Source organism: Dipodomys merriami, unplaced genomic scaffold (assembly GCF_024711535.1).
Source record: "Dipodomys merriami isolate MVZ:Mamm:240054 unplaced genomic scaffold, mDipMer1.0.p SCAF_34, whole genome shotgun sequence".
Taxonomy (NCBI): Eukaryota; Metazoa; Chordata; class Mammalia; order Rodentia; family Heteromyidae; genus Dipodomys; species Dipodomys merriami.
The window spans coordinates 12555395-12581828 of record NW_027204937.1 but is presented as its reverse complement, the minus strand read 5'-3'; the positions used below and the strand labels follow the sequence as shown (position 1 = coordinate 12581828).

The following is a 26434-nucleotide window of genomic DNA, read 5'->3' as shown; positions in this document are numbered from 1 at the left end:
TCCTTCCTAGATTCTAAGTCTTACAATAACTATTTTCTTATGATTTCCTCTCAGACAACTTGACCAGGTCAGAGAGAAATGAAATCTTGCTGTTAGTTCTATCTTTAGATGATGGCAATATGATTCATTTTCTAACTTTTCCCCCAGACTCCATTCATCCTTTAAAGGTCTAGTTCTAATGCTTCTTGCACAAAACCTCCTAACCTTTCTCTTCCCCCATCAAAATGAGCAGTTCTGCAGATGAACAACCCACTAACAGTACCTATTTCACAGTGATTCTGTTCATCTTAAATGTTTTAGGAAATGAAGAAAGCCTGGTGCAATTTTTAAAATGTGGGCTTTGAAACTTAATAAACTTAGATTCAACCTCTGAGTCCAAGACAAATAGACTACTGAAGGCAAGGTGATTGTGTAAGGCGCTGAGTATTCTGCATATGAATGCCTTACATCTACACTCTCTACCTTGCCCTCTTCAAGGGCATAATCACTGTCTTCTTTGTTTGCCCTCTGCCATGTCTGTCAGTAGCATTATTATCATAATATTAGTAGGTAATACCTCACAAAAAAAGTAGATATTATTACTCTTATTTTTTAGGTGAGAAACTGGACAAAGAATGTTTAAGTAATTTTCACAGTTGACAAGCAGTAAAGCCAAGATTTAAACCTAGTATATCTTTTTTGGGGGACAGGGGGAGGGAGTGGGGAGGAGGGAAGCAGAGTGTGGTGTCGGTTGCTGGTCCTGGGGCTTGAACTCAGGGCCTAGGTTCTGTCTCTTACTTTCTTTTTGTTCAAAGCTAGCATTCTACCCCTCGAGCCACAGCTCCACTTCTGAGATAGTGGACATAGGAGTTTCACACACTTTGCTACCTGGGCTAGCTTCAAACCTTCATCCTCAGATCTCAACCTCCTGAGTAGCTAGAATTACAAGTGTGAGCCACTGGTGCCCAACTGTAGTATATCTTAAAACTGCTTTTTTATACAAATATTGATGGTCTAAGTAAGCCATAGATCCTCATTGCTGTACTTCAAGCAATTGTATCAGGGGCTGATTTTCTATTAATCCATGTACAAGCAAAAAGCCATGTCCCTAGAGAAGACTTACACTACAGAACAAGCATAGCATCCTTTCTTGCTGCTCTCACGAATTAAGAATGAACCATCAGGCTTCCCATAGAGCAAGTCCTCGGCTTGTACTCGATTGATATCCTCAACAAACCAAGTTTTCTCATCATAATGTGGCAGGTTTTCATCTTCCTCATTGATATAATAGGACCTAAAAATTAAATATTTAAAATATTATTTTGATAGTTTACTTATATCTAAGAGCTAAAAATTAATGAAATCTTATTCTCTTTAACCATAAAATCAGAACTATTTCAGTGTTTTGTTTTGTTTTATTAAACAACGTCATGACTTACTATGGTGCAAAAATCACCGAATTCACATGTCTCACTGACTAAACTAGAATATGAACATCTGAATAGTAATATCCAGATTCATGTGGCTGAGCAGGTTTCTGAGCTCAAGGACCTATCTTCTTACGGTAATTCAAATAAAGAGATGCAAAGTTCCAGATTCAATACCTTCTAATGACAATGAGAACCAACTCTGAGCATGTGTAAAGCCAGAACAAAGCTCACTGACAGAAGGTTTGGAACTTACTCATCAACGTCCTCATTTTTTATTCCCAGCCAGGTATTGAGGCGCTTCTGTCTCACTCCTTTGTGATTAAGCCACCTGCCAAGAGGGAAGACACCATGTCAGAATCTAAGCAAACTGCCTGCACAAAGTAAATTCAGACTTTTTTTTTGTATTAGTGCCTCTGAGGGTAATTTCTATTTCTGTGGTTCTTTTTTTTTTTGGTTCTGGGGCTTGAACTCTGGGCTTGGGTGCTGTCCCTGCGCTCTTCAGCTCAAGGCAAACACTCTACCACTTGAGCCACAGTGCCACTTCTGGTTTTCTGGTGGTTTTATTGGCTTTGAACCACGATCCTCAGATCTCAGCCTCCTGAGTAGCTAGGATTATAGGCGTGAGCCACCAGCGCCCGACATTCTGTGGGTTTTGTTTTTTTTTTTTTTTCAGTCGCGGGGCCTGAACTCTGGGCCTGGGCGCTATCTCTCAGCTCTTCAGCTTTAGGCTAGCGCTCTAACATGTGAGCCACAGCACCACTTCCTTTTTTTTCTGCTTATGTGGTACTGAGGAATCGAACCCAGGGCCTCATGCGTACAAGGCAAGCCTTAACCACTGAGCTACTTTCCCAGCCCCCTCTGTGGTTCTTAAATAATCCAATTTTTGCAGTTTAGTCAAACAGTAATCTGTACTTTTTAATCTGTATGTATCACTTTGCTCTTCCGACAGCCTCCTTCTGACATTTTTCAGGCATTTGTCTGTATGAAACAGAGGCCTACATTTTTGCTTGCCTCATTTTGGGACCCCCTACTACTAATTGAGATAATTCCTGAGTTCTTACAGGCTTGTTGGCCAGCACTCAGTTACAAATCAATTCTACCTACAATGTCTCTAGCTCCAGTGGTAACCCGATGCCATTGTTTCAAATCCCCACACACTCCCAGACTACTTACACAAGATGCTGATCTCGTATCTTGCGCAGCTGGATCAGGTCGGGTTTGATGCTGTTCATTTTTTTATCTATTTCCCGGTTGTCCAAAGCTTGTTTCTTCAAATCCTGCTCCAGACGCATTTTGCTATCATGAATCTCACCAAGACGTGATTTCAATTTGTCAAAATTCATCATAATTCTGTGAAAATGTTTGACAATATTAAGGCTAAAATAGCAAAAAGGTAGAAGGATCTTAAAGTATGAATGTATTTTGGGTATCTATGTTGTATAGGCATTGCACTCCTGGGCTCAAGCAATCTTCCTGACTCAGCCTCCTGAGGAAATGAGGACAAACCACTGTACCTACCTTGGGTTCTAATATCAAAACAGTGATAGACATTTGTTATTTATGCCTACTCCTTTTCTATTCTGATAATGGCACCCAGATGTTCCCTGTAGGTTAAGAATTCTCTGCCTCCATCTCAGATCCAGAGGTATATACATACATAGCCTAGAGTGGCCAATAAGAATATTCTATTTCATTTCCTTCTTTTTTTTTTTTTTTTGTCGGTCATGGGGCTTGAACTCTGGGCCTGGGCACTATCCCTCAGCTCTTCAGCTCAAGGCGAGCGCTCTACCACTTGAGCTACAGTGCCACTTCCTATTTCATTTCCTTCTTACCCTCAGGACATAGTGACCGGTTCCGCTCAGTAATAAGAATAAGACCCCAACTGACGAAATGAGGCTCAATTCTATAACTTTTGCTAGAAATGTTATTAAAAATAATTCTCTCTTTCCACTGGGGTTGCTAAATTATGAATATGAGATTCTGGGACTGTTAGAAACTACAATGTCACCTCACACATAAAGCCAGCTTTAGGATAAGGCTATTCCAGGGAAAGCTGGGCCAAAAAGCAAAGTGAGAAACAATCCCATTGACCTTATTGTGGCCCTGGATCCAGCCATATATATACATATATACAAATATATGTATAGCTTCTTTGTTCCAGGTTTGTCTATGTGTCTGATGGTCTCCCTGCTTTTTGACTTTTTTGAGACAGGGTCTTGCCTTGCTATACAGCCGTGCTGGTCTTGAACTTTCAGTCTTCTTGCCTTGACCACAGGCCTGGCATTGCAGGTATGTCCCACCACCTGCTACTCTAAACACCACACATGTTTTAGTATCTATCATCATCAAAGTACTTATGCCTCCTTTCAAATCCTTTCTGTATGCTCTATTCATTATCTAAATATCCTGCTGCCACCTGCTTCCGACAGTTCCATTTGTGTTCTCATGGGAGCATCAAACTTGTTGCTTCCATCTTTGGATGTTTCTCATGCAATCCCTAGCACAGTGAATAAATAAATACCACACTAGAAATCTAGGGAAAACAAAATTTTTGCGGGGGGGGGGGGTCCAGTCGTGGGGCCCGAACTCTGGGCCTGGGCACTGTCCCTCAGCTCTTCAGCTCAAGGCTAGCGCTCTACCAGTTGAGCCACAGTGTCACTTCCGGCTTTTTTCTTTTTGCTTATGTGGTGCTGAGGAATCGAACCCAGGGCCTCATGCATGCAAGGCAAGCGCTCTACCACTGAGCCACCTTCCCAGCCCCTAGGGAAAATTTTTTACTTCTCTTACACCTGCCGTATCTGGTCAGGAATCAATATTTCCTTCTTTTTTAGTTTTCTTTTTTTTCTTTTTTTTTTTTTTTTTTGGCTAGTCCTGGAGCTTGAACTAGGGCCTGGGTACTCGAGCACTGTCCCTGAGCCTCTCTGTGCTCAAGGCTAGCACTCTATCATGAACCACAACATCACTTCCAGCCTTTTCTGTTTATGTGGTACTGAGGAATCGAATCCAGGGCTTGCCTACCATGCAAGCAAGTATCTACCACTGAGCCACATTCCCAGCCTCGGTCTACTCTACATACTCCCAAGTATCAAGTGGTGACTCAAGTGTATCAGGGAAAATGAGCCATCATTCCTGCTCTCACTGAGTTTGTAGTTGAGTGACAGAGCATTCAGGGATTATGACCAAACACTCTAGGGTCAAAAGGCCCTTAAAATATTTTGGGGAATCAGGAAAGATTTTTCTTTTTTTAGAAAAACTAATGTGTAGCTAGGCACTTGGTGACTCATGCCTGTAATCCTAGTCACTCAGGAGGCTGAGATCTGAGAATCATGGTTCAAAGCCAGCCTGAGACTCTTACTCCAACTTATCACCAGAAACTGGAAGTGGCATTGTGGCCCAAGTGGTAGAGTGCTCGCCTTGAGCTGAAGAGCTCAGGGACAGTGCCCAGGCCGAGTTCAAGCCCCATGACTGACCAAAAAAAAAAAAAGAAAGAAAGAAAGAAAGAAAAAGGAAAGAAAAGAAAAAAAGAAAAACTAAGCTAGGCATGGTGGCTCACACCTGTAGCTACTCAGGAGGCTAAGATCTGAGGAATGCAGTTCAAAGCCAGCCCGGGCAGGAAAGGCCCTAAGATTCTTATCTCCAATAAACCACCAGAAAACCGGATGTGGCTCAAGTGGTAGAGTGCTTGCCTTGAGCTGAAGAGTTGAGGGACAGCCCCCAGGCCCAGCGTTTAAGTCCCATGACTGACAAAAAAAGAAAGAGAGAGAGAGACAGAGAGAGAGAGAGGGAGGGAGGGAGGGAAGAGAAGGAAAAGAAAAGAAAAACTAGTGTGTAACTTGAGTGCTAAATGATGAGCAAAATTTAGGAACAACTTAGTTTGGGACAGAAAAAGAACACAGATGAGAAGAGATTCTGTGTAGTGCCATTAGTACAAACAGCAAGTGATCCACAGAGCAGAACCATGCAATCTGAGGAGATAAAAAATAGGATAAAATGGGTACCAGCAGCTACTCAGGAGGTTGAGATCTGAGGATCACAGTTCAAAGCCAGCCTAGGCAGGAAAGTTTGTGAGACTATTATTTCCAATAAACTACTCAGAAAAAGCTGGAATGACACTGTGGCTCAAGTGGTAGAGTGCTAGCCTTGAGCCTGAGAAGCTCAGAGGCAGTGTCCAGGCCCTGAGTTTAATCCCCAAGACCACCACCACCACTGACAACACAATAACAACAACAAAAACAGGCAAGATAGGAATTATTAGAGAAAAAGAAATCTTGTCTAATTTACTTGGAAGTATTAAGTAGACTTACCGTTCAATTTCCTTTTCATTTCCTTCTCTGCGAAATCGCTCAATATATTCTTTGCTATATTGTTCTTGTGTGTGACATTGCTCCTCAAATATTTTAATTGTTTCATTAAAAGCTTCAATTGCAGTCCTCTTCATTTGTATTTCCTAAAGGAGTGGGAAAGTAACAATATACACTTCATTACTTCTTTTTTTTGTAAACTTGATCCTAAAACAAATTTTAATTCTAGATATAAACTAATTGATTGGCCTGGAGATGTAGCTCAATTGTAGAAAACTTTCCTGGTACATTCAAGGTCCTAGGTTCATGGGGTAGGGGGGAAGGAGGATCGAGATAAAGGAGGGAAAGAGGGGAAAGGGACAGAGACAGAGACAGAAAGAGAGACCCAAAGAAGACTTAACCTCTACTCTACCACAGAAAAGCCTCTGAGCTGCCAAGAAAGGCTGACCCTGAACACACTGATAATAAGGATCACAATGCTGACCCCAGCAGAAATGAAAAAATGAATGGATAAGATGGAGCCAAAGGGCAAAGTCTTATCCCCAAAAGAGCCCTATAGAGTCTATTTATTTTTAATTTTATTTTTACAGTACATGATGAGTTTTCCAAACTCAGTAGATCAATGTGATTAGAAGGAAGAAATTAAAAGGAGAGAGAAAAACCTGTCTGTAAGTTAGATGTACCAACAATTTAAAACTAATACCAGCCGGCGCTGGTGGCTCACGCCTGTAATCCTAGCTACTCAGGAGGCTGAGATCTGAGGATCTTTCAAAGCCAGCCCGGGCAGGAAAGTCTGTGAGACTCTTATTTCCAATAAACCACTAGAAAACCGGAAGTGGCACTGTGGCTCAAGCAGTAGAGCTCCCCTGGAGCTGAAGAGCTGTGGGACAGGGACAGCGCCCACACCCAGAGTTCAAGCCCCAAGACTGACAAAAACAAACAAAAAACTAACACCAGGTGCTGGTGACTCACCGCCTATAATCCTAGCTAAGGGGGTTGAGATCTGAGGATCAGGGTACAAAGCCAGCCTGGGGAAGAAAAGTCCATGAGACTCTTCTCTCCAAGAAAATACTCAGAAAAAGCTGTTTAAGTAACACTGTAGTTCAAGTGGTAGAACCCTAGCCTAGAGCAAAAAAGAAGCTTAGAAACAGCACCCAGGCCCTGAGTTCAAGTCCCAGGACCAACACCAAAAAAAAAAAAAAATAATTTTTTTTTAATCCTCAAAACTCCGCAAAACAGACTAAGAACTCCAAAAGCCCAGTTAGGTTAAGCCATAAGCACCAAACTAAATAGTTCTATATATTTTAGTGAACTCTGTGAGTATCAGTAGACTTTAACATATTCCTCTAAAATCTTCAAAAAGGGCTAAATTTTGTTTGGTTTACTTTTTAGGGATATAATAAAAATGCATGAAGACCTAAAAAGGCTGCCAACCTGAATATATGCAATTTTAGAAGTTTTTATGTTGGTGGGATAATTCTTCAACTATCCAGTATTTATTCATTTCAACTAATGATTACTGAGCATATGTTCAACAGCAAGACTCAGGCTGGGAATGTGGCTTAGTGGTAGCATGCCTGCCTAACATGCATGAAGCCCTGGGTTCCATTCCTCAGTACCACATACACAGAAAAGGCCCGAATTGGCACTGTGACTCAAGTGATAGAGTGCTAGCCTTAAACAAAAGAAGCTCAGTGACAGTACCTAGGCCCTGAGTTCAAGGCCCAAGACTGGCAAGAAAACAACAACAAAAACCAGCAAGTCCCATTAGACAGTAATCTGTTTATAGTTAAAGAGATCTGTGAAGATACACAGAACAGATTTCTGACCTCTAATAAGGTTTTATTTACATCATGGTAGAGGTAAACAAATGACATGAATTATTTCTCTTTTGTCTTGACCAAAGAAACAAACTCTACAACTCTTATAGTTAACTCAAATTACAGTGGAGAGTCTTGACTGTCTTTCAAGTTAAAAGTTACCTATTTAGCTCTGGCCTAGTTCTTTAAACACACCAACAATTTTAGATTCTACTCACACAAGTATAGGGAAAAGTATTTGATGTATTATTTATTATCACTGCCAAATTTGCAGTTTCCCCATTAACAGTGCCTTACACCTACCGCCAAATTATAAAGCCACTGCTATGCGCACCCTTCCTTTACTTTCCCCTTCCTTTATCTATAGGTTTGTAGTTCTCAGCTCCTCTGCCACATTAGCCAGCCCCTCATATATCATCAGCTTCCCAGTCCAACAGCTTTTCTCAGCGGCATACAAGTAAATACTGGTTACACCACTTTGGGGGAAAATCTCTCTCTCTCTTATTTTTTTTTTTTTGGTAGGTCCTGGGGGCTGAACTCTGGGCCTGGGCGCTGTCCCTCAGCTCTTCAGCTCAAGGTGAGTGCTCTACCGCTTGAGCCACATCACCACTTCCGGTTTTCTAGTGGTTTATTGGAGATAAGAGTCTCTCAGACTTTCCTGCCTTGGCTGGCTTTGAACCAGTGATCCTCAGATCTCAGCCTTCTGAGTCGCTAGGATTACAAGCATGTGAGCCACCCGGCACCCGGCTTGATTATACATAATCTTGATGTCAGATATCCCCACATGTTATCATTTTGGTTATCTTATTAGTTTATTCCCATCCCGGAACCAACTCAGGCTAAAGACACATAATCTCTTCCCACTCTCTAAGAAGAATTCATGTACAGCAAAGCAATGTAGATTTTACCTAACTTTACAAGAAAAACTGAGGAAGTCCTAACACATATCAACACCAACTCTTTCAACCTTCTTTAACACATCTGAATAGCATGTCTCCTGCTGCTAATCACTGGGTCCCTCTTTCTCCTTGCCTCTCGCTTCCCAAAGCTTTAAACCTCTATTGTGGCTTTTCTCTGCCCATCTGTTCAAGTCTTACTCCAATTCCCATATTCAGAAATGTATCCTTCCTTAGACACTAGTGGCTTTTTGGTTGCCTCTACCTGACCCCCTACCCAACCTGAGGATCGTAAATCTCAAATCAGCTGACTTCAGGATTCCTTTTCTACAGTTTAATTATCCAGTATTATTGAACATTTGGGCAACGTTCTCTGCTTTCTACAGCCAAGGCAAGAAAGCAAAAAATGCAGCTCTATAGCCATCAAAGCCACATGCAACAATGGCCATATTTTTCTAGCCTCTGGGCTAGAAAGTAAGAAGATTTAATCAGAAACCAAAGCCTTCTTAACAAAGAGAAGCCCAGAACCAGATGGCTCCACTAGTGAACTTAGCCAACTATTTATAGAATAGCAATCCTTCTCAAACTTGTCCAAAAAAAATAGGACACTTCTGAACATTCTAGGAGACCATCATTACTCAAGTACTAAAGTCAGACCAAGACACTACATTAAAAACTCTGGAGGCTGAGATCTGAGGATCCTGGTTCAAAGCCAGCCTGGCCAGGAAAGGCCGTGAGATTCTCATCTCCAATAAACCACTCAGGAAATCGGAAGTGGAGCTGTGGCTCAAGTGGTAGAGCGCTAGCCTTCAGCCGAAGAGCTGAGGGACAGTGTCCAGGCCCAGAGTTCAAGCCCCATGACTGACAAAAAAAAAAAACAAAAACAAAAACAAAACCCTACAGATTATACTAATTTTATAATGCAAATTTTTAAATTCTCAACAAAGTATTAGCTGAATTCTTAGCAAATTAATAAGGATGTATACCATGATCAAGTAAGATACTGCCCAAGAATACAAGGGTAATTCAACAAACAGGTATCAAGGTCATATACTACATTAATAGGATGAAAAAATATTTGATTACCTTAACTGATACAAGAAAACCCTTGACAAAATCCAGCATTCTTTCATGATAAAACATCCAATAAGCTGGGTGCTAGTGGCTCACACCTGAAATCCTAGCTAAGGTGAAGGGTAAGATCTGAGGATCATGGTTCAGTCAGCCAGGGCAGGAAAGTCTATGAGATTCTAATCACCAATTAAGCACCAAAAAAGCCAGAAGTAAAGCTGTACCTCAAGTAGTAGAGTGCTAGCATTGAGAAAAGGGCTCAGAACACTGGCCAGGTCCTGAGTTCAAGCCGCACAACAGACAAAAAAAAAAAAAAAAGGGCTGGGAAGGTGGCTCAGTAGTAGAGCGCTTGCCTTGCATGCATGAGGCCCTGGGTTCGATTCCTCAGCACCACATAAGCAAAAAGAAAAAAGCTGGAAGTGGCGCTGTGGCTCAAGTGGTAGAGTGCTAGCCTTGAGCTGAAGAGCTGAGGGACAGCGCCCAGGCCCAGAGTTCAGGCCCCACGACAGGACCCAAAAAAAAAAATGTTGTTCAAGATATTAAGGCAACTGAAGATCATCAAAGGAACTGTAGAAAATCTGGTAGCATTGCATACTTATTAAACCAAACACAAAAATATACTGACCTGGGATGTTCTGGTATATTCTTCATATAGTCTGTCATATTCTTTACTCTTTTCCTGATACTGAGAGTGGTACTCTTGAAGTTTTTTGCCTACTGCATCAATATTATCTTCTTTTACCAACTGATCCTATACAGGCACAAAAAAGAAGTAGAGAATATTAGTAATTCAGACATGCTTTTCCATGTCTATTTTTAAATTCTATTTCAAATTTATATGTTCAAGCCACTGTAATGATGCAAAAGCACTAAATCCCTTGTGTTAAAATGAATACTGATCTTTAAATCATATAAAAATAACTAATACTTTAAAACTAAGAAATGAAAGCAAAGAATGATGATGCATGCCTATAATTCCAGCACTCGGGAGGCTGAGGCAGAAAAATCAGGAGTTCAAGGCCAAACTGGGCTACAGAGTGAGCCCCTGTTGGAGATGAGAGGAAAAGATGGGTGAGGACAGAGGAGAGGAGGAGAACCACAGTGTAAGTGGGTGCATAAACACAAATATTTTGTATACAGTTAATAAATATACAAATTAGCTATTATAAAATAGTATGCTGTAAGTTTCAAAAAAAATCTTTGAAAGATCTAAATTTTTTTCAAAATGAGTACATTTGGGCTGGGAAGGTGGCTCAGTGGTAGAACGCTTGCCTTGCATGCATGAGGCCCTGGGTTCCATTCCTCAGCACCACATAAGCAAAAAGTAAAAAGCCAGAAGTGGCACTGTGGCTCAAGTGGTAGAGCGCTAGCCTTGAGCTGAGGAGCTGAGGGACAGCACCCAAGCCCAGAGTTCAGGCCCCACGAACGGACACACACACACACACAAAAAAAACCCAAAAAACAAAATGAGTACATTTCTTTTCAATTAATGAGCCTGATTTTCTAAAGTCACATTATTATGTTAAACAATGACTTGCTCAACAGCTATGAAGAACTAGGACCATACCTGTTGATATCTGGACACTGGGTACATCAGCTTCACGTCAAGTTTGGGATTGTACTGAGCAAGAGATTCATGATGATAGTGGTTAATGAGCTCCACCACAGAATTAAATGTCAAAGGATCAGAAAAGCCATATTTACCATCCCGATGATAGATCTTTATTAACTTATTATTGCCTCCTTTCCTGTGAAAAACAAAAACAACTGTAGTTTTTCCCAAAAATTCTGCTTAAAAGTATTAGTCTTATATGGTGATTCACATAATAAACAAGTTTTACTCTGCTAATAGGACTAGGAATGCATATATATATAGATACATACATGGGGCTGGGAAGGTGGCTCAGTGGTAGAGTGCTTGCTTTGCATGAGTGAGGCCCTGGGTTCAATTCCTCAGCACCACATAAGCAGAAAAAGCTGGAAGTGGTGCTGTGGCTCAAGTGGTAGAGCGCTAGCCTTGAGTTCAGGCCCCACAAGGGACAAAAATAAATGAATAGATAAATAAATACATGCATATATATGGATATACGCACGTGTGTGTGAAAGTACACATAAAATCATTTTTATCTTTTGCCCATAAAACAGCTAGGGGCTGGGAAGGTGGCTCAGTAGTAGAGCACTTGCCTTGCATGCCTGAGACCCTGGGTTCGATTCCTCAGCACCACATAAGCAAAAAGAAAAAAGCCAGAAGTGGCGCTCACAGTGGTAGAGTGCTAGCCTTGAGCTGAAGAGCTGAGGGACAGCGCCCAGGCCCAGAGTTCAGGCTCCACGACCAGACCAAAAAAAAACAAAAAACACAAAAGCTTTCCTAAACATCTTAGCAAAGGTGAACATATATATATATAGCATTCTGTATAAGCAAATCTGCCCCCCACCTCAAAATAACTTAAAAAAGAACGTAAGCCAGGTGCCAGTGATTCATACCTGTAATCCTAGCTACAAAGAAGGCTGAGATCTGAAAATCACAGAGTCCATGAGACTCTCCATCTTCAATTAATTACCAGAAAACCAGAAGTGGAGCTGTGGCTCAAGTGGTAGAACACTAGCTTTGAGCTGAAGAGCTGAGCCCCACGACCGGACCCAAAAAAAAACAAAAACAAAAAAAACCCAAAGTGACACTGTAGCTCAAGTGGTAGAGCGCTCGCCTTGAACTGAAAAGCGCAGGGACAGTAGGCCCAGAGTTCAAGCCCCATGACCGACAAAAAAGAAAAAAACAAAAACTTCTGCAACATTATCCTTTTCTAAATCTTCTATCCCTACTACTTCCCCCTTTTTTGTTTTTATTTTTTAATTTGTATTGCAGAGGTGATATTCACAGTGGTTACAGTTACATAAGTAAGGTAATGATGCATTTCTTTTCAAACAGTGTTCCTTTTCCAAATCTTCTATCCCCTACTTCCTCCTCTTTAGAGCCGGAACTTTACCCTAGCCAAGAGATTGCATCCAACAAAACATGGCTGTCATTTCTCACCTCTTCATCTTTCCTCCTACTGTTATCTATTTCTACAATTTTTTCCAAGCTTCCACATTTGCAACCCTATCACCTCCTTCAGAATACATTGCAAATGAAGTATCTTCTATGGAAGCCACCTTATATATCCACCTGACAACTTAATCTCCTTTCAGCCTCCAAAGCACATTGTTTGAATCTCTCTCCTCTTATTCACTCTTACTCTTAGCAATTTTCTTTTCTTTTCTTTTTTTTTTTTTTGGGGGGGGGGGTCCAGTTGTGGGGCCTGAACTCTGGGCCTGGGCGCTGTCCCTGAGCTCTTCAGCTCAAGACTAGCGCTCTACCACTTGAGCCACAGTGCCACTTCCGGCTTTTTTCTTTTAGCTTATGTGGTGCTGGGGAATCGAACCCAGGGCCTCATGCATGCAAGGCAAGCGCTCTACCACCTTCCCAGCCCCTCTTAGCAATTTTCTTTTTTTTTTTTTTTTTTTTTTGCCGGTTGTGGGGCCTGAACTCTGGGCCTTGGCACTGTCCCTCAGCTCTTCAGCTCAAGGCTAGCACTCTACCACTTGAGTCACAGGGCCACTTCCAGCTTTTTCTGCTTATGTGGTGCTGAGGAATCGAACCCAGGGCCTCATGCATTGCAAGGCAAGTGCTCTACCACTGAGCCACCTTCCCAGCCCTCTTAGCAATTTTCTTATTCCATTTGTCTTCATTACTTATACAATCTTTCAGATAAAGTTTTTTTTTTTGGGGGGGGGTGTCAGTTGTGAGGCTTGACCTCTGGACCTGGGCGCTGTCCCTGCGTTCTTCAGCTCAAGGGGAGCACTCTACAGCTTGAGCCATAGAGCCACTTCCGGTTTTCTAGTGGTTTTATTGGAGATCAGAGTCTCACGGACTTTCCTGCCTGGGCTGGCTTTGAACCAAGATCCTCAGATCTCAGCCTCCTGCATAACTAGGATTATAGGCATGAGCCACCGGTGCACAGCTTCAAATAAAGTTTTAATTCACTGTTAGCTGCCCTTCAGAATAATTCAACTGAGTTACAAGCATTTAGTAAATTAAAAACACATCTCTACAAAATCAAGGCCAGTTCAACTGTCATTTCCTGAATAATGTTCTTGGTCTTTTTCTCATGTAATCCATCCTTCATTCAGATATTTACCGAGCACATACTACGTGTCAGATCTTATGCTAAACAGACAAAAATCTGAAAATATTCTTGCCAATGTCTAGCAACCAATGAATAAAAAATAAATAAATTGTAGCTGGGCATCGGTTGGCTCACACCTGTAACCCTAGCTACTCAGGAGGCTAAGATCTGAGGATCACTGGCTCAAAGCCAGCCTAGGCAAGAAACTCTGTGAGACTCTAATTTCTAATTAACCACTAAGAAAACCAGAAGTGGTGCTGTGGCTCAAGTGGTACAATGCTAGCCTTGAGCTGAAGAGCTGAGGGATAGCACCCCAGGCCCAGAGTTCAAGCCCTATGACTGACCAAAAAAAAAATCATATCGTGTGTGTGTGTGTGCGCGCGCGCGCACGCACCTGTATTATTCAACTTTAAAAGGAATGAGGGTTGGGAGGGTTGCTCAGTGGTAGAGTGCTTGCCTTGCATGCATGAGGCCCTGGGGTCCATTCCTCAGCACCACAAAAGCCGAAAAAGCTGGAAGTGTCGCTGTGGTTCAAGTGGTAAAGTGCTAGCCTTGAGCTGAAGAGCTCAAGGACAGCCCAGGCCCAGAGTTCAGGCCCCACGACCAACATTAATTAATTAATTAATTAATTAATTAATTAATTAAATTCTGACCTCTGCTACAACACAAATGAACCCTGAAAATACTATGCTAAAAACATAAGCCAGCATAGATGCTATATGATTCTATTTACATGAAGTACCTAGGATAGTCAAATTCATAGAGACAGAACTGATTACCCAGGGTTAGAAAGAAGGGAAAATTGGGAGAATGCTAATGACATGGCACAGTTCATTAAGGTATAATGTGTGCATGTTTCCTATTTCAGCATATACATATTTGGGTTATAAACTTACAAAAGTAAAATTATGCCTTATGCATATCCATATTTTTAATCCTATCACAGTACTTATATGAAGAAGAAGTCTCTAAACATTACATGATATGGGTAACAAAATAGACTACATCAAAAGGAAGAGGCCAGTTGCCTATGTCCAGAAGGTTACAAAAGCCTTTTTAAAAATACTACTCATGGGGCTGGGAAGGTGGCTCCGTGGTAGAGCACTTGCCTTGCATGCTTGAGGCCCTGGGTTCGATTCCTCAGCACCACATAAGCAAAAAGAAAAAAAAGCCAGAAGTGGCGCTGTGACTCAAGTGGTAGAGCGCTAGCCTTGAGCTGAAGAGCTGAGGGACATCGCCCAGGCCAGAGTTCAGGCCCCACAACCGGACCACCCCCCCAAAAAAAAAATACTACTCATGGAATTTCTACATCTAGAGAAACCCAGTTGAACCAAGAAATTATAGATCCCTTCCAGTTGTAGGACTCCAATATAAAAATCTAAAGGAGGCCCAAGCCTAAGAAACAGCAAAGGAGACCTCTTGTTTATCTTTGTTCCTTAAGTATACTGCAACTTCAGCTGTTAAAAAACCTTATAAGCCTATTCCTACCATCCATAAGATAAAAGATAATATAATTGCTCCATTTAGCTAAGTGCAATTAAGAATCAAGTTATAAGCTAGGTACCAGTGGCTCTTGCCTGTAATCCTAGCTACTCAGGAGGCTAATTTCTGTTTTGTTTTGGTTTTATTTTATTTTTCCAGTTGTGGAGCTTGAACTCTGGGCCTGAGCACTATCCCTGAGCTCTTCAGCTCAGAGATAACACTCTACCACTTGAGCCAGAGTACCAGTTTTCTGGTGGTTAGCTGGAAATCAGTCTCATGGACTTTCCTGCCTGGGCTTTGAGCTGCGATCCTCAGATCTCAGCCTCCTGAGTAGCTAGGCATAAGCCTCCAGTGCCTGGCCAGGAGGCTAATTTCTGAGGATCACGGCTCAAAGCCAGGCCGGGCAGGAAAGTCTGTGAAATTTTTATCTCTAATTAACCACCAAAAAAAAATAATAAAGTGGGAAGTGGAGGCATGGCTCAAGTGGTAGAGTGGTAGCCTTGAACATAAAAGCTCAGGGACTAGCTTAGGCCCAGAGTTCAAAGCCCAGGACCCCCCCCCACACACACATACACACAAAAAGTATAGCATCTTAATGTAGGATTAATACCATTTTCAAAACCCAGCATGATGGTATGTGCCTGAAATCCCAGCTACTCAGGAGGCTAAGGCAGGAGAGTTGTTTTAGCCCAGAAATTATTGAGGCCAATCTGGGCAAGAAAGAAAGACCTCAACTCAAAAAGAAACAAAAACATCAAGAAGGAAGAGGAACTGGAAGTATAGATCAGCGGCAGAGCACTTGCGTAACATACATGAGGCTCTGGGTTCAAGCATCACCACCACAAAATAAATAAAATGGTATTATATAAACAGATGAAAAACCTTTCCATAACTGAGTTATTTTAATCATTAAAATTGTATCTGAAAATATCTAATGCAGTGTTTTTAACCTATTTTTAATCTTTTGTAAGTATAAAAAAATCACACATCTACCACTTAGGAAATAGTAAAATTCCTCTGGCACAGGCTGAGAACTGCTCTATCCACATATTCTCAGCAGTCAAAATTATGTTCTACTTCTTGAAATCTGTATAAAGGAAAAAGAGTTTTTAGTGGGATAGATTTATTAGTAACCTGAAGATATAACCTTGAAGCCAGACACTGGTGGCTCATGCCTGTAATTCTAGCTACTTAGGAGGCTGATATCTGAGGATCATGGTTCAAAGCCAGCCCAGGCAGGAAAGTCTGTGAGATGCTTATCTCCAATGAACCATCAGAAAACCAAACGTGGGCTATCGCTCAAAGTGGTAAAGCACCAGCCTTGTGCAAAAAAGCTCAGGGACAGCACCCAGACCCTGAGTTCAAGCCCCAAGACCAAAAACAAAATAAAACACATTCCTTTGACTTCTATTTCACTGATTAAGTCAAATAAAATGTATACTTTTTTTTTAATTGTGAAAATACCATACAGAGGGGTTACAATTACATGGGCAAGGTAATGAGTACATTTCTTATCAAGCATTGTTGCCTCCTCCTTTGTTTTCTCTTCCCATTAAAATGTATACTTAACTCTTTTATACTTAGGGATTTTAGCCTTTGCATTTTATTTCTACATAAAAGAAAACAGTTGACATTTTTATAAGATGTTTGATTATTTACTATGTGGGAAAAAAATTTTTTTAAGTTAGCCAAGGGGCTGGGAAGGTGGCTCAGTAGTAGAGTGCTTGCCTTGCATGCATGAAGCCCTGGGTTCCATTCCTCAGCACCACATAAGCTGAAAAGGCCAGGAGTAGTGCTATGGCTCAAGTGGCAGAGCGCTTGCTTGAGCTGAAGAACTGAGGGTGAGTGTCTAGGCCCAGAGTTCAGCCCCATGACTCTCACACACACACACACAAAGCCAAATTAAAAATTACATATCTAGATTGGGCAAGAATATGAAAAATATGCATATAAAGATTTAAATAAGATGCAGAACCCCCTATATATTCAGAACCTAAATAAGGGGGCAGGAGCCAAAGGACGGAATACTCACCTCAAAGTCAAAGTATAATCTCCCTGCATTTTTGTTGAGGCATCTCGAACCAAGAAGGTACCATCTGGCATGTCCCGTAATTTGTCATTTACCTCCTCCCTGAAAAACACAATTATAGGAAGCATGAAAAAGCTTACGCATGGTTGTCTTCACATGTTACTGCTGAGGTAGAAGGTGGGTGTGTATGTGTTATAGTCATGGGGGCTCTCAGAGGTCATTTAGTTCCTCCCTCTAGATACACTCTTTCTGTTTTGATTTTGGGTGTTATGTAATTTATGGAAAGACTATTTGATTTTTAAACTCATCCAGATTCCAAGTGACTGATGAAGATAATGTTTCTATTAAGCCTTTAAGGCTTTCTTAGGCAGGTCTGAACTTGCAGGAAAACTAGTTTCAGAAAAACCTCGCAGGTGTTTTGAAAGAAGCTTATATTTAAGCAACAGTGGCAGCTGTTCCTAAACAGAACGAGGAAAACGCACTTAAATTCACAACTTTCAGTAGATATTCACTAATTTGAATTTACACTAACAACGAATTTATTCTTCAGAGCTTGTTTCACAATTTAACGGACAACACTATAACACTAAAAGGAAATGGCAGGACACAAAAGATCTTTGAACTAGGTACCAATGGCTCACAACTATAATCCTAGCTACTCAGGAGGCTGAGATCTGAGGATCATGGTTTGAAGCCAGCCTGGGCAGGAAAGTTTATGAGACTCTTTAACCACTAAAAAATAAAGCAAAAAGTGGAGGTGTAACCTAAGTAGAGCACAAAAGTCTAGGGACAGTATCCAGATCCTGAGTTCAAGTCCCAGGACTGGCACATACACACACACACACACAAAGCCTTGAATTACAGTAAGAACCACAAGATTTAAATAGTGTTTAATTATAAAGGACCCTTTTGTCAGACTACCAAAATAAAATATTCTAGTAATTTTTAATATAAAATATACTAAGACCTCTTCAGAAGTTAAATACAAAATAAATAAATGACCCAACAATTTCACTTCTGCATATATATCCAAAATAATCTAAAGCAAGAGGCTGGGAATGTAGCTTAGTGGCACAGTGCTTAGTGGTACAGTGCTTGCCTAGCATGCATGAAGCCCTAAATTCAATTCTCAGTACCACATAAACAGAACAATCCAGAAGTGGCACTGTGGCTCACATGGTAGAGTGTTAGCATTGAGCAAAAGAAGCTCAGGGACAGTGCCCAGGCCCTGAGTTCAAGCCCCAGGACTGCCAATAATAATAATAATAATAACATCATCATCATCATCTAAAGCAAGGACTCAAGACTTTTTTTTTGCTAGCCCTGGGGCTTAAACTCTGTGCCTGAATGCTATCCCTGAGCTCCTTTTGCTCAAGGCTAGCATTCTACCACTAGAGTGGCACTACAGTGCCACTTCCAGCATTATCTATGCTTATTTGGAGATAAAAGTCTCACAGACTTCTGGGCCTGGGCTGACTTTGAACCACACAATCCTCAGATCTCAGCCTCCTGAGTAGCTAGGATTACAAGCATGAGCCACCAGCACCCAGTAGACTCAGACATTTTTAAACCAGAGATCATATTAGCATTATTCATAATAGCCAAAGCTAAAAATAATCCAAACATTCATCAAATTCACAAATCCAGATGAATAGATAAACAAAAATGTGATATAGTCACAAAATGGGATATTATCCACCCTTATAAAAGAGTGAAGTCCTGACATATGCTATAACATGAATCATCCTTAAAGACTGAAATAAGTGAAATATTCCAGTCACAAATGCAAAAGTATTATAAGACTTCATTTATACCTAGAATAGTTGAATTCATAGAAACAGAAAGTAGAAGGGTAGTTGATAGGGGCTGAGGAAGAAGACGGAAGTTTCTGCTTTACTAGGTTAGAGCACATAAATTGATGGTAGTGATGGCTGCATAGTAGTGTGAATGTACTGTGTACATAAAATGGCTGAAATGATACAAGTTTTAAAAAAAAAAGTGCAATGAGCCAGGTGCTGGTGGCTCATGCCTGTAATCCTAGCTACTCAGGACGCTGAGATGTGAGGATCACAGTTCAGAGCCAGCCCAGGCAGGAAAGTCCATGAGACTCTTATCTCCAATAAACCACTAGAAAAAGGGAAGTGGTGCTGTGACTCAAATGGTAGAGCACTTGCCTTGAGCTGAAGAGCGCAGGGACAGCGCCCAGGCCCAGATTTCAAGCCCCAGGACCAAAAAAAAGTGAAATGAGTAGTACTTTGGGAATGGGAGAAAACACAGACAAGAGAGGGAAGAATGAGTGTATTGAAGAATTCAGCATCAACCTAGAACCTGGCTTTAAGCCCAGATCCTCCAAATCTCAGCTCCCTGAGTAACTAGGCTTACAGGTGTGCCTACCTTCAACAGAAATTTTCTGAAAAGCAAATACGTTAGATATCAAGCTTGGTGACACAGCATGCTATAATCCCAGCATTTGGGAGTTTGAGGCAAGAGGTCTATGAGTTCAAAGCCAGCCCAGTTATAGCAAGTTTCAAGCCAACCTAAGCTACATATCAAGATCCTGTCTCAGAAAAACAAAGCAAAAAACCCAAACTATGGGGCTGGGAAGGCGGCTCAGTGGTAGAGTGCTTGCCTTGCATGCATGAGGCCCTGGGTTCCATTCTTCAGCACCACATAAGCAGAAAAAGCTGAAGTGGTGCTGTGGCTCAAGTGGTAGAGCGCTAGCCTTGAGCTGAAGAGCTGAGGGACAGTGCCCAGGCCCAGAGTTCAGGCACCATGACTGGCAAAAAAAAAAAAACAAACTATGAAAAATCACAAACTCAGTTTAAACATTAAAAATTACAAAGTTTAATAAGAAAAAATATATACATATACACATGTGTATATATACATATATACATATGTATATATATATGTATATATATTATTTATATATACACATATATGTATATATTTTTATGTATATGTGTATGTGTGTGTGTGTATATATATATATATATATATATATATATATATATATTATTTATTTATTTTTGTCAGTCATGGGGCTTGAACTCTGGGCCTGGGTGCTGCTGTCCTTGGGTTCTCTAGCTCAAGGCTAGCACTCTACCACTTGAGCCACAGCGCCACTTCTGGCTTTTTTCTTTTTGCTTATGTGGTGCTGAGGAATGGAACCCAGGGCCTCATGCATGCAAGGCAAGCGCTCTACCACTGAGCCACCTTCCCAGCCCCCGAAAAAATATAAAATGTTTAAATAAAAATATATACATACATAAATTCTCTCTCTGGTTTCAAAACTACCTTTTACCTCTACCCTGCTCCTCACCAAAAAAAACCTATGTCCTAGAGTTCTGTTTCTCCAACCCATGTGTAAAGAGTCTGTATCATAGCCAGGCACCAGTGGCTTACACCTGTAATCTTAGCTACTCAGAAGGCTGAAATCTGAGAATCACAGTTCAAAGCCAGCTTGGGCAGGAAAGTCCATGAGACCCTTATCTCCAATTAACCACCAGAAAACTGAAGTGGCGCTGTGGCTCAAGCAGTAGAGCACTCCCCTTGAGCTGAAGGACTCAGGAACAGCACCCAGGCCCAGAGTTCAAGCCCCATGACCAACAACAACAACAAAAAAGAGTCTGCATCAAAATCATTTAGGGCTAGGTGTAGCAGCACATGCCTATAATCCTAGCACTCAGGAGACTAAGGCAGAAAGATCCCAATTTTGAGCCCTTCCTGGGCTATAAGTTAGTTCCAGGACAGCTTTGGCTACATAGCAAGATTCTGTCTCAAACAAAAAAAATTTTGTGGGATGTTGTTAAAGGTAGATTCCTGGGCTGTACCTAAACTGACTTCCATAAAAACAAAGATTTTGGAAATATTACCTTTGAGGGAAAAAAATACCTAAAAGTCTCTTTCAGTCTGAACCATATGTAACTATCTTAAATGTGTAAATTTCATATATGCTGAAATCCACCTTCAATATAGTATTGAAAGTAATAATCATACCCATAATTTAAAGATTTTCTTGCAACTTCGTAAACAGGAGATGACATTTCTTGTCACAGGAAGAAAAGAGTTAAGGAAACTTGAATTCACAAAATTCACACACAAATTTTAAAGTGATAATCTTCAAATGCCAAGTAGTACAGCATTAAAATAAATTAACTATTCAAAAAATTAATTGAATTCAGTTATAGTTGTGTAATTACCTGGAAATATCCCCCCAGTACCATTCTGCATCCTGAAGAGAAACGGAACTGTCTTTCATCCCATTTGTAACTGCTGAAGTCATTGGCTTAGGTGGCTTTGGTGGAAGAGCTAGAAAAGAAATGAACATTACTTTATATATGTAAATTAGCATTTACTTATTTGCTTCGCTAGGAGCAGGTCATTAACCAATGTATACTAAGATTCAAATAACTGCCAATCCAATTTAAGGTTTAATCTTAGTCAAAAGAATCCTTTAGAATTTTACCAATAATTACTTGAAAAGCAAAATTTTTAAGCTTATTATTTTATTAGCTCCTTATAAATACTGACTTTTAATTCAGCAAAACATTTTTGTCTTTCTTTTGAGAGAAGTCCCATCCCTATTTGGGAGGCTGAGATCAGGAGGATCTTGGTTCCCCGCCACTCTGAGCAGGAAAGTCTGGAAGACTCAGTCACATTAAAAGCTAGGCATGGTAATAACTTGTCACCCCCAACTGTAGTGGGAAGCATAAAATAGGAGCAAGGTCCAGGCACGTAAGAAACGCAATCCATCTCAGAAATAAGAAATGCAAAAAAGGACTGGCGATGTAGTTTAACAGTGGTGTACTTGCTTAACAAGGAGGAAACCCTCAGTTTAAACCAGTTTAAACCCTAGTACTGCTCCCTGGATTGAACTCCAAGTTCTGTGCATGTTAGGCAAGCACTACTGATACATAAACACACACACACACACACACACACGGATCTAAGAATGGAGACAGATATATAGATATGGATATAGATATATTTCTTTAAAGTGGTTGAATACCTAGTTGGTTGAAAAAAAATTGATGTGGCTGATGAAACCTACTTGGAACCATAACTTTTCAAATTTAAAAATTTTCTACATTATCCATGTAACATAGGATCAACAGTTTAAATACGTGCTGTACAAATTGTTATGCTATAGCCAGGAAAGGTAAAAAGACAAGGTGTTCCTAGCACTCAAAAAGAACAAATCTAGCTGGGCACCGGGAATTCATGCCTGTAATCCTAGCTGCTCAAGAGGCTGAGATCTGGTGGGCAGAAGCCAGCCTGAGTAGGAAAGTCATGAGATGCTTATCTTCAATTAACCAGCAAAAAGCTGGAAGCGGAGCTGGGCACCAGTCGCTCATGCCTAGCTACTCAGGAGGCTGATATCTGAGGATCACAGTTCAAAGCCAGCCCAGACAGGAAAGTCTGTGAGACTCTTATCTCCAATTAACGACCAGAAAACCGGAAGTGGTGCAGTTGCTCAAGTGGTAGAGTGCTAGCCTTGAGTTGAAAAGCTGAGGGACAGCATTCAGGCTCAGAGTTCAAGCCCCACAACTGACAAAAAAAAAAAATCTGGAAATGAAGCTATGACCCAAGTGGCAGACAAGCAAAAAGCACAGGGACACTGCCCAGACCCTAAGTTCAAGTCCCAGGAATTGCACACATATATACACACACAAAAAGAACAAATCTAGAGGGAATAATACATAGAAAAACATAACCATAAGACTGCCAAATGAAGTAATAGCCATAATAAAGATAAAAGCAAATGTAATGGACCCTTCCAAAAGAACTACAGATGACCTCTGGGGAAATTTTAAGTTCAAATTCTAAGATTCTCAAGCTCAGTCCTTACTAAAGAGAATGTTATAACTAGCAAAACTGATCAAGAAACCAATCTACGGCTACACCTCCTGCTCACGGCTGGCACTCAACTACTTGAGCCATACCTCTGTCTAATATTTTTCTGGTTTATTGAACATAGAGTTTTGTAGACTTCTTCTGCCCAAACTGAGTTAGAATCACGATCCTCAGGTCTTCTGAGAAGCTCATGCCTAAAGTCTGCCTATAGAATAACAATGACCTAGAAGTTCAAAACTGAATTGAGTTATGGCCTATTTTTATATTCCTTGGTTTGATTTCATTTGGGTTGGTGTTCATTCAAGGTCTTGCTATGGAGCCGAGGGTGCTCAAAGATCTCCTGCCTCCGCCTCTGAGTGCTAAGACTACAGTTGTGTGCCACCATACCAGGTCACTTTCTCTTATGTAAAAGTGATGTTCAGAGGGGCTACAGTTACATAAACCAGGAAATGAGTACACTTCTTTCTGAACAGTGTCACCTACTCCCTCATTTTCTCCATTTTCCCCTCCTAACCTTCTTCCCCCCACCCCCAGACCACTTCATTTTTTTTTTTCTTTTTTGCTTATGTGGTGCTGAGGAATTCAACCCAGGGCCTCATGCATGCAAGGCAAGTGCTCTACCACTGAGCCACCTTCCCAGCCCAGACCACTTCATTTTTAATTAATTTATTATTATTTTTTTTTGTCAGTCGTGGGGCTTGAACTCTGGGCCTGGGCACTGTCCCTCAGCTCTTCAGCTAAAGGCTAGCCCTCTACCACTTGAGCTACAGTGCCACTTCCAGTTTTCTGGTGGTTATTAGAGATAAGAGTCTTACAGACTTTCCTGCCCAGGTTGGCTCCTGAGTAACTAGGATTACAGGCTAGAAGCACCGGTGCCTGGCTCATTTTTAATTTTTTTTTAATTAAAAAAAGTATGGGGCTGGGAAGGTGGCTCCGTGGTATAGCGCTTGCCTCGCATGCATGAGGCCCTGGGTTCGATTCCTCAGCAGAAAAAAAAAAAAGCCAAAAGTGGTGCTGTGACTCAAGTGGTAGAGTGCTAGCCTTGACCGAAGAACTGAGGGACAGCACCCAGGCCCAGAGTTCAGGCCCCACAACTGGACCCCCCCCCAAAAAAAAGTAGCCGGGCGCTGGTGGCTCACGCCTGTAATCCTAGCTACTCAGGAGGCTGAGATCTGAGGATCGTGGTTCAAAGCCAGCCCAGGCAGGAAAGTCCTTGAGACTCTTATCTCCAATAAACTACCAGAAAACTGGAAGTGGCGCTGTAGCTCAAGTGGTAGAATGCTATCCTTGAGCTGAAGAGGTGAGGGACAGCGTCCAGGCCCAGAGTTCAAGCCCCAAGACCAAAAAAAAAAAAAAAAAAAAAAAGGTATTAAAACTGGGCACCAGTGCCTTACTCCTGTAATCCTTGCTACTTAGGAGGCTGAGATCTGAGAAATGAGGTTCAAAGCCAGCCTGGGCAGGAAAGTCCAGGAGACTGAGACTTTTATCTCCAATTAACTACCAGGAAAACTGGAAGTGGTGCTGTGGCTCAAAGTGATAAAGCACTAACCTTGAGCTGAAAAAGCTCAGGGACAACACCCAGGCCCTGGGTTCAAGCTCTACAACAAACAGACAGGGAGGGAGGGAGGGAGGAAGGGAGGGAGGAAGGAAGGAAGGGAGGGAGGGAGGGAGGGGAGAGAAAAAGAAAGGAGAGAGAGAAAGGAATATTGCCTGTGGCTCATGCCTACAATTCTAGCTACTCAAAGAGGCTGAGATCTGAGGTTCATCATTCTAAATCAGCCTAGAAAGGAAAGTCTATAAGACTATTATCTCCAGTTAAACACACACACACACTCACACACACACACACACACACACACACACACACACACACACACACACACACACACACACACACACACACACACACACACAGCTAGAAGTAGAACTATGGCTCAAGTGGTAGATCCTCAGCTTTGAACACAAAAATTCAGGAACAGTGGCCTGACTCTTGAGTTCAAGCCCCAGGACTGGCACACACACACACTATGCAGAATTAGGGTGAAACTCAGTGAGAGCATCTGCCTAGTATGCACAAGGTCTTGGGTTCAATCCTCAGCACTACAAAAAATTAATATCCAAGCATTTTATTGGAGCTGAATACTGTCTTATTACACCTGAATTCTCTCTTGAATTCACTGTAATCCTATCCTAACTTCACTAAAACTACTCTTGCTAAGGTCAGTGTCCTTGTTGCTAAATTCTGTAGATACTTTTAAATCTTCATCTGTAGAATTTCCTACTGTTGGTTGTTCTTTTTTTGGGGGGTGTAGGAGGATTCAGGTCCTGGGGCTTGAACTCAGGCCCTGGGCACTGTCCCTGAGCTTTTTTTGCTCAAGGCTAGCACTCTACCCCTTGAGTCACAGCTCCACTTCCAGCTTTCTGGTGATTATTTGGAGATAAGAGTCTTAAGGACTTTCCTGCCTAGCTTGGCTTTGAACTGTGATCCTCAGATTGGAGGCTCCTGAGAATCTAGGATTACAGGCATGAGTCACCAGCACCTGGCATATGATTTTTTCTAAGCAAATAATTTACATGTTTGGGGAGATGTTTTTGAATGAAACTAATTATAACTCAACATCCTGAAAAAAAACTAAATATATATTTAAGCATGACTATTATAATAAACACAGATACCACAAGTACAGACTTAAGTAATTCTTATTTGGATGAAAAGTAAAAAACATGAAATACAGTGTATACATATTCAATTTTTAGACTTAGGAATCTTTATTTTTATTAGCATAGATTAGTTGTACAAAGGGAGTTCACTGTGATAATCCATATATGTATATATGTACTTTGATGAAATTTGTCCTCTCAATTATTCCTCCTTCTCCTTCTATATGCCCCTCTTTTCTTTAAACAGTTTTCACAGGTTCATTATGATTTTCCTTACATGCATATGAAGAACTTGAATCATATTCTGTCCTCCTTTACCAAACGCTCCTTTTACCTTTCCCCACTGGTTTTCATCTCCAAACAGTCCCCTCATTTTAGCATAGTGTTTGAGATAAGTAAGCATTATCCAATCAATGTTTGTATACAGTAGACAATGCTACTTTAAAACCTTATTAAACTGTGGAAACTAGAACACTGAAAAAAATCAAACTTATTGCTGGGTGCCGGTGGCTCATGCCTGTAATCCTAGCTACTCTGGAGGCTGAGATCTGAGGATCACAGTTTCAAAGCCAGCCTGGGCAGGAAAGTCACTGAGACTCTTATCTCCAATTAACCACCAGGAAACCAGAAGTAGCAGTGTGGCTAAAGTAGTAGAGTACACACCTTGAGCTGAAGAGCTCAGAGGCAGCACCTAGGCCAGGAGTTCAAGCCCCATGACTGACAAAAAAAAAAAAAATCAAGCTTAT

General features: G+C 41.2%; 1 protein-coding gene across 6 annotated transcripts in view; it reads right to left on the bottom strand.

Moving 5' to 3' along the window:
- The window catches only part of Pik3r3 (phosphoinositide-3-kinase regulatory subunit 3), a 102963-nt gene that overhangs the window by 6411 nt on the left and 70118 nt on the right, over positions 1–26434 (bottom strand). For all 6 annotated transcript variants that reach the window (XM_069987339.1, XM_069987340.1, XM_069987336.1 and 3 more), the window contains 8 exons: positions 21374–21482; positions 17175–17273; positions 11065–11245; positions 10123–10248; positions 5714–5856; positions 2583–2759; positions 1663–1737; positions 1103–1273 (listed from right to left, as the gene is read on the bottom strand). In XM_069987339.1, the coding sequence (XP_069843440.1) occupies positions 1103–1273; positions 1663–1737; positions 2583–2759; positions 5714–5856; positions 10123–10248; positions 11065–11245; positions 17175–17273; positions 21374–21456 (1055 nt within the window). In that variant the 5' untranslated portion in view covers positions 21457–21482. The remainder of the gene's footprint in view (positions 1–1102; positions 1274–1662; positions 1738–2582; positions 2760–5713; positions 5857–10122; positions 10249–11064; positions 11246–17174; positions 17274–21373; positions 21483–26434) is intronic.